Source organism: Prionailurus viverrinus, chromosome X, assembly GCF_022837055.1.
Source record: "Prionailurus viverrinus isolate Anna chromosome X, UM_Priviv_1.0, whole genome shotgun sequence".
NCBI classification, from domain to species: domain Eukaryota; kingdom Metazoa; phylum Chordata; class Mammalia; order Carnivora; family Felidae; genus Prionailurus; species Prionailurus viverrinus.
In genome coordinates, this window is record NC_062579.1 from 19,431,750 (window position 1) to 19,446,007 (window position 14,258).

General features: G+C 41.3%; 1 protein-coding gene across 1 annotated transcript in view; it reads left to right on the top strand.

Moving 5' to 3' along the window:
• Positions 1-505: 505 nt before the first annotated feature.
• LOC125156931 (uncharacterized) overlaps positions 506-14,258 on the top strand; it is a gene marked incomplete at its 5' end in the record, with an annotated part of 109,561 nt that continues 95,808 nt past the window's right edge. The window contains 4 exon segments of the mRNA XM_047843239.1: positions 506-1,067; positions 1,070-1,386; positions 2,044-2,174; positions 6,005-6,035. Coding sequence (XP_047699195.1) covers positions 506-1,067; positions 1,070-1,386; positions 2,044-2,174; positions 6,005-6,035 — 1,041 coding nt within the window.

Sequence of the window (14,258 nt, forward strand, 5' to 3'; positions counted from 1 at the left end):
GACATTAGGAGAAAATTACAGAAAATAGATAGACTAGGAGAAAAAAAGTCTGCAGGACTTACTGGTGGTAGCCAAAAAGGTATATAATAACCGGGAGCCTCCTGAGGACAAGCAGGCTCGCGCCATGGCGGCTGCCAGCAGTAAGCAGACTCGAGACCTGGCCAGAATACTGCTAGCTACCACTGCTGACTTCCCCGAGGAACGAGACCGCCGTCTCCGGCAGCTGGCAGACGACGCAAGAAAAGGTAAAGGAACCACCAAGGGGGGGAAGCAGAGGCTGCAGAAGGATCAGTGCGCATACTGCAAGGAGATAGGGCATTGGGCCCGAGATTGTCCGAAAAGGGCCGGCGGGAAGGGAAGCAAGACTGATCGAGTAAAAGTCCTAGAGCTGGATGAACTAAGTGATTAGGGGAGTCAGGGTTCGGACCCTCTCCCCGAACCCAGGGTAACTCTTAAAGTGGAGGGGACCCCTATTGACTTCCTTGTCGACACCGGAGCACAACATTTGGTCCTCCGCACCCCACAAGGAAAACTAGCTAGCAAGAAGTCCTGGGTACAAGGGGCAACTGGTATGAGCCAGTATTCATGGACTACCCGAAGAACAGTAGATTTGGGAACGGGCCAGGTATCCCATTCCTTTATGGTAATACCAGAATGCCCCTACCCGCTGTTAGGACGGGACTTACTGACCAAGATTGGGGCTCAGATAACTTTCAGACAAGGGGGGCCTCAGGTCACCGATGGCAAGGGCCACCCCATCCAGGTCCTGACCATGAAACTGGAGGATGAATACCTCCTCCACCAGGAGGCGCTCCCGAGAGAGGATAATATAGACAGATGGCTACAAGAATTCCCCTCGGTTTGGGCAGAGACAGGGGGGATGGGACTAGCCGCTCATAGGACCCCAGTCCTGGTAGAGCTCAAGCCAGGAGAGAGTCCGGTAAGGATCAAACAATACCCCATGTCTCAGGAGGCCTGGAAGGGGATCCAGCCACACATCCGGAGACTACGAAGCCTAGGGGTACTAGTTCCTTGCCAGTCTGCCTGGAACACCCCCCTACTGCCGGTCAAAAGCCTCACACAAATGACTACTGACCGGTACAAGACCTCCGGGAAGTAAATAAGAGGGTCGTGGACATACACCCAACTGTTCCCAACCCATATACTCTCTTGAGCTCCTTGGCGCCCTCCAGGGTCTGGTATACTGTACTAGATTTAAAGGACGCCTTCTTCAGTCTGCCGTTGGCACCCCAGAGCCAACCCTTGTTCGCCTTTGAGTGGCATGATCCAGAGGAGGGCTACAGTGGGCAACTCACCTGGACACGGCTACCTCAGGGATTCAAAAATTCACCCACCATCTTCGACGAGGCACTACAGGAGGACCTGGTATTTACAGACACCTTCTCTGGCTGGGTGGAGGCATACCCAACCAAGCATGAAACGGCTCAGACGGTGGCTAAGAAGCTACTAGAAGACATCTTACCCAGGTATGGTTTTCCTGCCCTGGTAGGATCAGACAATGGACCAGCTTTTATCTCACAGGTAACACAGGCAGTAGCCAAGGCGGTGGGGGCAAACTGGAAATTACATTGTGCTTATAGGCCCCAGAGCTCAGGACAGGTAGAAAGAATAAATAGAACCCTAAAAGAGACCCTTACCAAATTAACCATGGAGACTGGCGGGGACTGGGTGACTCTCCTACCGTACGCCCTTTACCGGGTTAGAAACACTCCTTACACTCTGGGTTTTACTCCCTACGAGATCATGTTTGGCAGGCCACCCCCTGTTATTCCCAGCCTTCGAGCTGAACTTATTGCTGAGTTTAAAGATCAAGAACTTTTTCTTTCCTTGAGCGGGCTCCAGAGGGCGCACGAGGACATTTGGCCGCGCCTCCGTGCCATCTACGAGGCTGGCCCGATCCCGACACCTCATCAGTACAGGCCGGGAGACTGGGTCTACGTCAAGAGGTACCACTGAGAGACTCTCGAGCCGCGCTGGAAGGGACCCTACATCGTGGTGTTGACAACCCCCACCGCTCTCAAGGTAGATGGCATCGCGACTTGGGTCCATCACACCCACGCTCAGCCATCGGACCCCTCCTCGATCCGGAAGGACGTTGTCACGCGATGGGCCATCAGTCGGGACCAACATAACCCGCTCAAGCTCAAGCTACAGCGCATTCGACCCACCTAATATTGGTAACTCTGTTAACTCTGCTTGTCATTGCTCATACGCCCCCCAAAACATCACCTGGCAGATCATAGACACCAGCTCAGAGACAATACTTAATCAGACCTCCCAGAGCCACCCCAGGGACACTTGCTTCCCAGAACTTTGCGTAAACCTCCAAACTCTGTTCCCCTTGTCACCATAAATGCAGCCGGCCCCATGATTGGGTCTGTAAGCTACATGACAAGGGGGGAATGAAAGGGCGGGCCTACGCCAGCCGACTCCATCTTGTTCTGTGTCCTTCACCTAGACCACACCTCCTCCCTTTGAGTGACCTCCCGCTCACCCATTCAAGCTTCCTGATCAAAACACGCCACTTCCCCAGCCAATCGGCTGCCCCTAGACCCCTATAAAACCTTTGTGCTTTTGAAACTCGCTCTCTTTCCCTGGTATCTCACCGCTGCGTCTGTGCAGGTAGGGGATTGAGCTCGAGCTAGCTCGAATAAAGGCTCTTTGCTTTTGCATCGGACTCGGCTCCCTAGTGGTCTTTGGGGATCACGAATTCTGGGCATAACAGTTTACTGAAGAATTTTCACTGAGGGGAACGTAAGCAATTACTGCGTGCAATTAAGATGTTATTAATAGCTTATTCCCTTCGTGACATTTCAGGCACGTTCAGTTCAATCTCTCTCTTTTCTTCTTCCCAAAAGGCGTTTGATCTGGGAGTTTGCTTATAAGTGGCTGAGGGGAATAAGATCAGCTTGAAGATATCTCCTACCCCTCCCTCCAACTCTCTTCAAAGGCCAGAGCATTGCCGTGAGGGGGAAGAAAAAAGAAAGCAAAAAGGTCTTTTTAGTTAGCTGGTAGTGGTTATAATCCCCTCCCCTTTTTCTCTTATGACTGCTTCTCTTACTAGAGCTGACTGATAGATCCGTGGCAGGTATTTAAAGGCAGTCTTTTTGTGGGGTACATTATTAGGGAATTCCCTCATCCACTATTCCCTGGCTTCCTAACTTTCTTGGTTTAGTTTGGATTCATGTTTAGAAGTGTACTGGAATTTGTCAGACCCAATTCAGGTCTTTTTATGAGACTAATCTCTGAACAACTATGGGAAGCAAGATCCAAACTCATTACTTTAGGACCCGTTCTGGAAATTCACCACAGTATTCCTGTCCCCAATTAGTCCGGAGTCTTGATGCCCTATACCAGTTACTTTCCATCTCCTCTTACTTGTAATTCAGTACTGCTTTTGGATTTCCTGAATTTGTTTCTGGGCTGTCATGGACTTCATTCAGATGTAGGCTCTTTGATTCACATTGAATAGACAACCTGCATTAATTGGCTGCAGTCCCTCTCTTGGGCTTGTAATCTGAATAGTTTCAATGAGTATCCCTTAATGATCTGGCTCAGGCTCTACTCTTCAATCACCTATACTTGTTACACACCCAAAATTCCAGATCCTGTCATAAGGGCACTTCCAAGAGCTGCTGGAATAACCTTGACTAGTGGCCTGGCAACTATCTTGGGAAAGATACCAACAAGATGGCTCAAGTCCAGGTACCCAATGTGGCGCTCACAGAACATCCAAAACAGGGAATGCAAGTTGATCCATTGCCTCTAACCTTCTATGCCCTGACAACTCCATTTTACCATACTTGGATAAACACACAGCAGGTTATTGAACGTGATCCATTAGCAGACATCAAAATGGTTCATGAAAAGCCTTGTCCTCTTTTTTATACTTTTATCTCTACAAGTGATTCTCTTTGAATTTCTCCCCTTTATAAGGACTCAAGTATGGGGGAGAGCCTTTCACCATACACTGTTTTTACTTTTGCTATATAGAAACCACTCCAAACCTGAGTGGCATAAAACAACAATTTTAGTGTGTTTACAGATTCTATGGATTAGGAATTTGAATACGGTATAGTGAGGACAGCTTTGGTCCAGGTAAGGAAAACACTGAGGCATGGACCCGAATCATCTGGAGGAAAATTTACTGACACGTCTAGCAGTTGATGTTGCTTGTGGCTTGGGATCTAAGCTGGGACTGAGAGCCAGAGCACCTACATGTGGATTCTCTATATGGCCTGAGCTTTCTCACAGCATAGTGTCCTCAGAATTTTTACATGGTGGCCCAGGGATACAAAGGCAAGTAGCCAAGGAAAACTAGGCTGAAGCTCTGTAGCCTTCTTCTCTGACCTAGCCACGGAAGTTCTACTGTGCCACTTCTGCTGCATTCTACTGATGATAAGTAAGTCACTAAGGTCAGCTCAGAGCCAAGAAAATTGACCTCTCAGTGGGAGGACTGCCAAAGAATCCACAGGTATCTTTTAAGACCATCACAGTCAACAAGTGTGACAACTGTTTCTACTGTTTATCTCTACTCCTAAAACCTATTTATAAAGACTGGAAAAGGGAGGGCAGTTTGCACAGTGCCTCCAGGGGACGAGCTGGCCCCACATTGAGGCACTTCTCTGTAGAATTCAGAACAACCATTTCTTCTTCTATTTTTCTTTAATAGTTTCATTGAGATATTATTCACACACCATACAAGTAACTCATTTAAAGTGTCCAATTCAGTGGTTTTTATCATTTTCATAAAATTGTATAACCATCACCACAATCAAACTTACACAATTTTATCATCCCCCAAAGAAACCATGTATCCATTAGTAGATATTCCTCATTAAGCCCAACCTCAGCTCCTGGCAACCACTCATCTACTGACTACACATCTGCCTATTCTGGCCGTTTCATATAAATGGCATCATATGCTATGTGGTATTTTGTGACTGGCTTCTTTCACTGAGCATAATCTTTTCAGGGCTCACTCATGTTGTAGCATGTATCAATGTTTTATGACTTTCTATGATTAAATGATATCCATATTAGATGGATATGTGACATTTTGTAGTTCATGAAAACATGGATCGTTTCCAGTTTTTAGCTATGATACACATTCAGGTACAAGTTTTATTTTATTTCTCTTGAACATGTATGTAGGAGTGGAATTGCTGGGTAATATGGAAACTCTATGTTTAACATTTTGAGGACTTGCCATACTGTTTTCCAGAGAGCAGCTGCATCATTTTACATTCCCATGAGCAGGGTATGAGGGTTCAACTTTTCCATATTCTCACCAACTCTTGTTATCTGTCTTTTGTGTTATAGCCATTCTAGTGGGTGTGAAGTGGTATTTCATTGTCATTTTGATTTGATTTTTTTTTTCCTGATGGCTTATGATCTTAAGCATCTTTGCTTGTGTTTATTGGCCATCTTCTTTGGAGAAATGTCTGTTTGGCTCCTTTACTCATTTTTAAACTAGTTTATTTGTTCTATTTTGTTTTTAATTATTGAGTTTTGAGTTCTGTATGAATTATGGAAACCAGTTCCTTATCAAATACATGACTAGTAAACATTTTTTTTCCCATTCTGTAGGTTGTCTTTTTACTTTCGTAATGGTATCCTTTCAAGCTCAAAAGTTTTAATTCTGATGACATGCCATTTATTTATTTTTTCTTTTGCCACTTATTTTTAGTATCCTCTATAAGAAGCCATTTCCTAACTCAAGGTTACAAAGACTTATTCCTATGGTTTCTCCTAAGAGTTTTATACTTTTAGATTTTACATTTAGGTGTATGATCCATTTCAAATTTGTAAGTGGATGTCCAATTTTCTCTGGACCATGTGTTGAGAAAACTCTTTTTTCCCCCTCCATTGAATTGTCATGGCACCCTCGTCAAGTATCAATTGACCATAATGTAAGGGTGCATTGCTAGACTCTCACTTCTCTTGTAATGATCTAGCTGTACTTATTTCTTCTTTGTTTCAGCTATAGAACCTATTCACCAATTGACCATAAGGTAAGGGTGCATTGCTAGACTCTCACTTCTCTTGTAATGATCTAGCTGTACTTATTTCTTCTTTGTTTCAGCTATAGAACCTATTCACCAACTCCAAAAAAAAGGAAAATGCAAACTTAACATTTTTAATCATAACACTTCACCATATTGACATCCTCATGGATGAGAGGTAAGCTAACCTATGGCCTGAAGGGAGATTTAAATTTCCAAGTGAGTCTTCCTTATATGTGAATAACAACAGTTTCCTAGATTACAAGGTTCCTAGGTTTAGAATCTATGGAAAGTCTGAATTAAATTTGCCCACATTCTTTTAAAGTGACAAAGCTTTACATTAATGGAAGGACTGATGAGTTGTGTTGGTGTTAATTGGCTGCCTAAAGATACAGGAGTGGCTTGAGTCACTTCTCTTAGCAACCAGTTTCCTCTTTCTAGTCCAGTAAGGCTGACCTCTGGCTAAAATTTTTCTATCTTTCATCTCAATTTTCATGACTAAGTGTATACTCAATTCTTAAAACGTGGTTTCAACCGCAAACTGAACTAAACCAGATCTTCCCCAAATATGCCATTCATCTACAAACACATTGAGCCTGGCAGCTCAGCCCTGACATGAAACTCTATACAGAAAATCCCTGTGCTAAAAGCAATTCAGCAGGCTTCTTTGCTGACCCTCAAGTCCTTTTGTCAAAGGCAAACTCTAATTTCATCAATGAAGATGAACAGCTTAAAATGCAATTCACTGGTAGGAGTGGCACATTGAAACTCATTTAAAAAGGGTTGCACATTGCAATTCATTTTAAAAAGAGTGTAATTAATTGAACGAATAAAAATGAGGTTTTGGTGAGAGGATAAGCTTAATAAAAGAGTAGGAAGTTGCAATAATAGCAAAAAGAAAGAAAGAAAGAAAGAAAGAAAAAGAAAAAAACCCTAGAAATGGAAACTAAGGGTGATTAAAAGAAAGTCTTAAGTGATGGCAGTTAAAAGAGATAATTAGCAGTGTATATTACAAATATTCAGACAATGATGTATATAAGCTATTTTGCACTGCACATCTGTATTCATGTGGAGTATATCAGGCACATAAATGATCCCTGCCAGTATGGCTGCCCTAACTTAAGAATATTTCTTAAAAGATAGCCAATATTTTAATAAAGGAGTTTCACTCCCAAAGTGTATGCTAATCACAGGATAACTCTGTTATGTGCGGGAGTCTGTATTGCCAACAATTGTAAATTTACCCAGTAGCAGCTGTGATCAATTACTTCCAAAATTCCTAATGACCTCACGGTCCAAACCAACCTGCAGACAATGATTTGTATAATTTAGTCAATTATCTGTGACTTGGGATAGCAAAATTACACAAACATCAGCCCAAATAAGAAACTATTTATTCCTGTTTAGTATTACCTTTAAAAGTTATCAAAGAAGGGGCGCCTGGATGGCTCAGTCGGTTGAGCGTCCGACTTCGGCTCAGGTCATGATCTCGTGGCTCGTGAATTCGAGCCCCTTGTCGGGCTCTGTGCTGACAGCTCCGACCCTGGAGCCTTCTTCTGCTTCTGTGTGTGTGTCTCTCTCTCTGCCCCTAACCCACTCACATTCTGTCTCTGTCTCTCTCAAAAATAAATAAACATTAAAAAAATTTTTTTTAAGTTATCAAAGAAAAAAGATTATTGAGACATGATACATACCTAATACATCCTTATAGGTTCAATAGCTAGTCCTGGACAAATCAGAAATTGCTTGACACCTAAATTTCTAAATATCCACTTGCAAATTAGTTAAGTATATCCCAAGTCTCTCAAACTTCACCAAGACATGTATATAAACATGAGAGATATTAATACGATGAATTACATTTCACTCTCTCTTTCTCTTATTTGCCTATGCAAGTTGACCAGGCCCCTCAAAGTCTTACCCAGTTTTGGGGTCCCTAGTGGTATCTTATGTGGCTCAGGTTCTGCTCTGACCATTTGGTTGATGATGACAATAGAAGCCACTTAAAGATGGCGATTCCTCACTGCCAAGATGTGGTAAAAAACAAAAACAAAAACAAAAACAAAAAACCACGACTATATCTTGGTCTCAATTAGGTCATAGAGAAGCTGATATAACCCAAAGTAGTTAAACAACAACTCAGATTGGCCACTATTATCTCCTCCGTCCTGCTTCGCCTCAAATTCCCTGGTAAATATTGAAACAGAAGTTTTTCTTATTCTTCCTTTACTCTGAAACTCTTAACATGCAAATTGTCTCCTGATGATGCCCAGTCTGCCACCTCTTCACACCAATCTGGGCATGACTCTTTCCATTTGGGGTTAAGAGCAGCCCCTCCTCCATTAATATAAATTTGAATTGAAATGAGTTTAGGCATAAAATCCCAGATTGGCGCATCTCCAAATAAAAACTCTCCCACATGTATATACTGCCTTTCTATCTATGCACAGAAAAGAGAGAGATAGGGAGCAGAGTAAGGATGAAGTGGGGAGGAAGAGACTGACAAAGAGAGTAAGGGAATGAAAGCATTCCCCCAAATCATCAATACTGAACTCATCACTTCAGAATTACTGAATTGAGGAGAAATTTGATAAAAGTAGTTTTTAAGAAAGATGTCAACTAGGAAACCTCGAGCCACTTATTAGTTTTTAGAGTGAAAACTTTTGAACCAAAAATAGGCAAGTAAACATTATTTTGTATTCCTTTCAGCACACTGATGATATTTTGCAGTGTGATGGATTGAAGTTATTTCAGATATTCTACAATTTCAGTGATTTTCACCCACTGAGACTCTATTCAGATAAAAGGATCAATCTAAATTCTGATGGTTAAGAATTGCGTGTGCCGCTTTTCAATCATATTTCAAGAAACCTACTGAATATACCAATAATTCCAAAGCACCTTTGTCCTATCTCAGCCCTTTAGGTTGGGTTTCGGTGGGACCAAGTTTTAACCACTTGTTAGCAGAAAGTAGAAAGCAAGTCACACACAGAAGCCTTAAGACAAACATCAGGGGAGTTGTCATATTATATCTTGAATTTTCATGTAGAAATAACCACCAAGAAGCATCTTCACATTTTTCTCTAGTTCTGATCGGTCCATTTTGTTGAGAACGGGGAGAGAAACAGGTTTCAAAACGAATGGATTTTCTAAAGCCTCGTGACAAGTGACTCACTAAGATACCAGAAACAAACTCACCCATTCCACATACTATCTCGCAATGGGACTCCCCACCCCCCACCCCATTAAGAGGAAGTGCCTATTGGCTTTCTTCTTGAATCTGGGCTGGCCCTGTGACTTTCGAATAGAATGTGGCAGAAGAGACATTGTGCAAATTCTAAGTGGGGCCTTAAGAGTCCTTACCACTTCATTTTGCACCTTCTAATGTTCTGAGGCCCCATGGCTACCCTGCTGGAGAGAAAGAGGAGCTATAGGTCTGTTGTAGATGGTACCAATCAGTAGACATGAGTGAAGCCATTTGGCCCCAGGTGAGTTTCTATATAATTGCTACCACATGAATGATCTCAGCCAACATACATGAAGTAGAAGATGTAACCAAGGGAGCCTACAGAAGTATGAATAAAAACTCCTTGTTGATTTTGGGGTAGTTTGATATGCAGGGGTAGATAATGAACACAAGCCTCAAATGCCACTGGTGTCTCCTTCCCTTTAGTTATAATGACAATGATAATCCTTTTCCTAAGATTGCATTTCCACTTTTCCTCATTCTCTCACATTTTCAAGGGACTTTCTGCTGTCAACTATGGCTTCTTTAATCTTGCAGATCATGTGTCTTCTACTACAGCTTCTCATTCAGTTCTTTCCTATTCATATTTAAACATCCCTTGTTCTTACTTAAAATATACTTTCACACCTATCATCACCTCCAGTAAGTAGCATATCTCTTCTCTTTATGACTCAACTATTTTATTTATTTATTTATTTATTTATTTATTTATTTATTTGAGAGAGAGAGAGAGAGAGAGAGAGAGAGAGAGAGAGAGAGAGAGAGAACAGGTGGGGCTTGATGCCACAACACTGGGATCATGACCTGAGCCAAAATTAGGAGTTGGACGCTCAACCCACTGAGCCAGCCAGGTGCCCCACAACTCAACAATTTTAAACAGTTCCTTAAACTGAGTGATTTTACTCTTGCTTCATCTTTTTAACTCACTGAAATCTGACTTCTGGAGCATCACGGGAGGTAAATATCACGAAGACTCTTGCTATCCCTAAATCTAATATATATTTCTTAGTATTTTTCTGACAAGACTTCCCTGTATCCCCTCACATCATTGGTCATTCCTTTATCCTGTAAACACTGTCTCCTCTTGACTTGGTAACACTTCATATTTTTCATTTTACTCTAACAGCTATCCTGTCCTCAGCAGTCTGTGATAATTCTTCTTAATCTGTTCACTCTGGTTTCCTTTAGACCGGTCAATGGTCAGTGAAATTATGGCCTACAGGCCAAATCCTGACCTTCACCCATCTTTGTGAATAAAGTTTTATTGGAACATAGACTCACTCGTTCATTCATTGGCTATAGTTATGATCAATGACAAATGAATGAGTTGAGAAGTTGTAACACAGAGCATACAGTCCACAAAGCCTAAAATGTTTTCGATATGGCCCTTTACACAAAAAGTTTGCTGAGCCCTGATAGAGACCTCTGATATGTGTTCTATTTTCAGTAGATGACTTTCCTGAATGTGCTTACCCTTCTCTACCACAAAAATACAATGAAAGTAGTATCTATATAGTAGGGAGCTTCTACAAACTCTGTGTCCGACCCAGGTTATAGATTCAGATCTTGTGTTGGCTATTCACTCCTTTATTTCTCTATGTGCATTATCCATTTTTTCTGCCTTGTTCTGTGATTGGAGAAGCTGAGCTCCATGGAATGGGCTCCCTTGCCCTTTGCTTTTAATTGGGTTCCTTCAGGTGGAGGCACTACTGGGAAATGGGAGGGCAAGGGAAGAGAAAGGTCAAGGTATATACTCCACTGTCTCCCTCAGTGACAGAACATGGTTTTGCACTGGTTTTGTTACCTTACTGAAGGCTACGTCTTTTGTCCTGTAATGTTCTTCTATAACTATAGGTGTTATGGATCCTGGTAACTGCTCATTCCCCTTTCACTCTTAGGTCTAAGTAAGGGCTCCCTGCTGTTGCTAGCCTCAAGTGTCTCCCCAGCCTCTTGGGTTTCTTTAAATCCTACCTACATTTTATAAGTCTTTCCTGAAAATTTATCTTTTGGATATACCTTTTAGTTTTTCCACATTTTGATATAGGCAACTGCCTACTGGATATATAAACATAGACATCTGATAGTCAATTCAACATAAGATATCCAAAATGAAAGATGTCTTCACTGCCCCCAATCTGCCAATAATAGCTCTTCTTTCTTTCTTTCTTTCTTTCTTTCTTTTTCTTTCTTTCTCTTTCTTTCTTTCTTTCTTTCTTTCTTTCTTTCTTTCTTCTCTTGAGAGAAAGAGAGAGAGAGAGAGAGAGAGAGAGAGAGAGCATGTAAGCAGGGAAGAGGGGCAGAGGGAAAAAGGGAGAGACACTTAAGCAAGCTCCATGCTCAGCACAGAGCCTGATGCAGGGCTTGATCTCACGACCCTGAGACTATGACCTGAGCTGAAATCAAGAGTTGGATGCTTATCCGACTGAGCCACCCAGGTGCCCCAATTGCTCTTCATCCTGGACTTTTCATCCAAAAGATGAAATCACTGCCACAAACCAGAGTATTTATCATGACCTCTTTCCAGTCTTTCACAGCTCAACTAGAATCAACTTATTTTCTATTGTCCTAAATTGATGCTAAGGCCACTGACATCTCTTGCCTAAGCCCAGTGCAACTCCTGATCACTATCCCTGCCCCCATTTGCCCATCCCAGCATTCTATTTTTCATAATGCAACCAAATTCTGCTTTCTAAATTAAAAATCTGGTCGTAGCAGTCTCTTTCATAAAACTCTTCAACTATCTCTAAAATAAAGGCTAAACCCTTTAACATGACATACCTGATCCTCCATGATCAGAGTCTGTTCCCAGCCTCAGCTCCTTCCACTTCCTACACTGTATTCCATGTTCTGAGCCACATTCAGATGCCTTTTAGTCCTTTGAAGGTGCCACATTTTATCTTGCTTCCGTCCATTCTAGCTGTTATTCCTCACACCTGGAACACTTTTCTCTTAAATTCTTTTGGATAATCTCTACTTTCCTTCTATTTCACTACTCCTGGGAGGTTTTCCTTTACACACTCAGACTCACTTTATTGCCCTGCTGTGTTTTACAGCTGTGCTAAATAATACTTCTATGGTAGCAGTAATTGCATTATTTTATAATGTGTTTGATGCCCTTTTCCCAGGCTATAAACTGAGAAAGAGTAGGAACTCCATCTATGTCATTCACCATTATATCAATGGCATGTATCACATGCCCATACTTACCATAGTAATATAGATTTAAAATTATTTAATAAAATTAATTTAATAAAATGATTTACTATTTTAAATTGTGACACTTCTAGATTAGATTAAATTTCATGGCAAATATTTTATGGCAGCTAACACATGCATGACATTTGTAAAGGTCCTGCCTTCAATGTACTATAGAGTACAGGTATTTGAGGTAGGTCTTTGTGACCCCAGGTAATTTCATACTGGTCACAAAGGCAGGATAAATAGGAAATGTTGTGGTAACTTACAGGTATCACAAAGGAAGATGAATTAGGACTTTTGGAATCTAAATCGCTTGAATGTCTTAAATGAATGAAAAACTATCCATTTATGTGTCCTTCTATCATGACATTTCCAGAATTAAAATTCCTGTACTCAGAATACCTGATTAAGATATTGACTTGAGCTAAAGAGACATATGAAAGCTACAAATGTTAAATGTAGAACCTCATTTAGAAAATGAAGAGGAAAACAAGGATCACCACATGCTTGAGGAAAAACAAGTACATGAAGGAGAGGTGCCAAACTTAAAACAATGAAGAAACTCACAATGAAAGTGAGAGTTAAAACAGAAAACAGAACATATATATTCAAAGTAATTATAATGCAAAATAAAATAAGTATAATGCATATCTTCAGAATAATACCAACAGATATTATTTCTGAAAGAAAAGACTTTGAGGATGAAATAGATACAATTCAAATTCAAACCATGATTTCTGAAGTTAAAAACTCAAATTTACAGGCTAAATAATGCAAAGAATGACTCCAAAGAATAAAATTCATGAGCTGAGGTGTATTTCAAAATTGAGGGGAAAAGAATGAAGGGGTGAGAAATTAGAGGATAAAACTCAATATACCAGAAGCCATCCGCTGAAATGTCTGTACAGAGATTACAAAGAACAAAGGAGAGGGAAACAAATACTAAAAAATGCAGACAAAAGCTTTATGATCTGATGGAAGAATTGTGTTTATTCAGATTGGAAGAGGCCTTCAATGAGGAGCAATAAAGAGGACAAAAGATTCAATTCTAGGCCTGCTTCTGGGTAAATTTCTGACACCTACATCAAAATATATATCTGGGATACATAATATCCTATTATATCAGGAAGATGTTCCAGGACAAATTCCAATTCTGCTTTTACATCCTTCCCACATGAACCTTCTGATAAGGAATCTGAACATTTTTACTGCGTGGTATAATGGCACTTGAATTCTAATTGATATAATAAAAAGTGAGCCACACCTTTAATACCAATTTGGAGGCACTGGGCCCATAGTATGTTACAATCCCCATTTCTCCACTCTGATTTACTGCCCCACTTTGCCTCCCACTGTCCTAGTGAGTTATAGTGAGAAATATAGTATTTCAGCTTGCAGGATTTTTTCCACTCTTCATTCTGCCAGACTCTCTTGACATTAGAAGATGGGAGGGGTGTAAATTCCCCTATTTAATTCCCATATTAACAAGAAGTTGTTTTTGTAAATCGTCTTAAGAACCTCTAACCTACATTCACCTCACTTTTGGTATCTAGGTAAGTCATAAGCCTACTCCCCACCCTCAAAACAGAAGGTAGATTATAAGTATTGGTTCTTTAACTCCTACAAGGAGTCCTCATAGCTGTAGCAATACTGGGAGGTTCTGCCCTGTATCAGTCTGTACTCTAGCATTGAGTAACGTATGGCCCATCAACTTGATGTCTACAAAATACATTTAAGTGTAGCTGAATACTGATTGAGCTCCCCTGATATCTCACCACCTCCCTCTG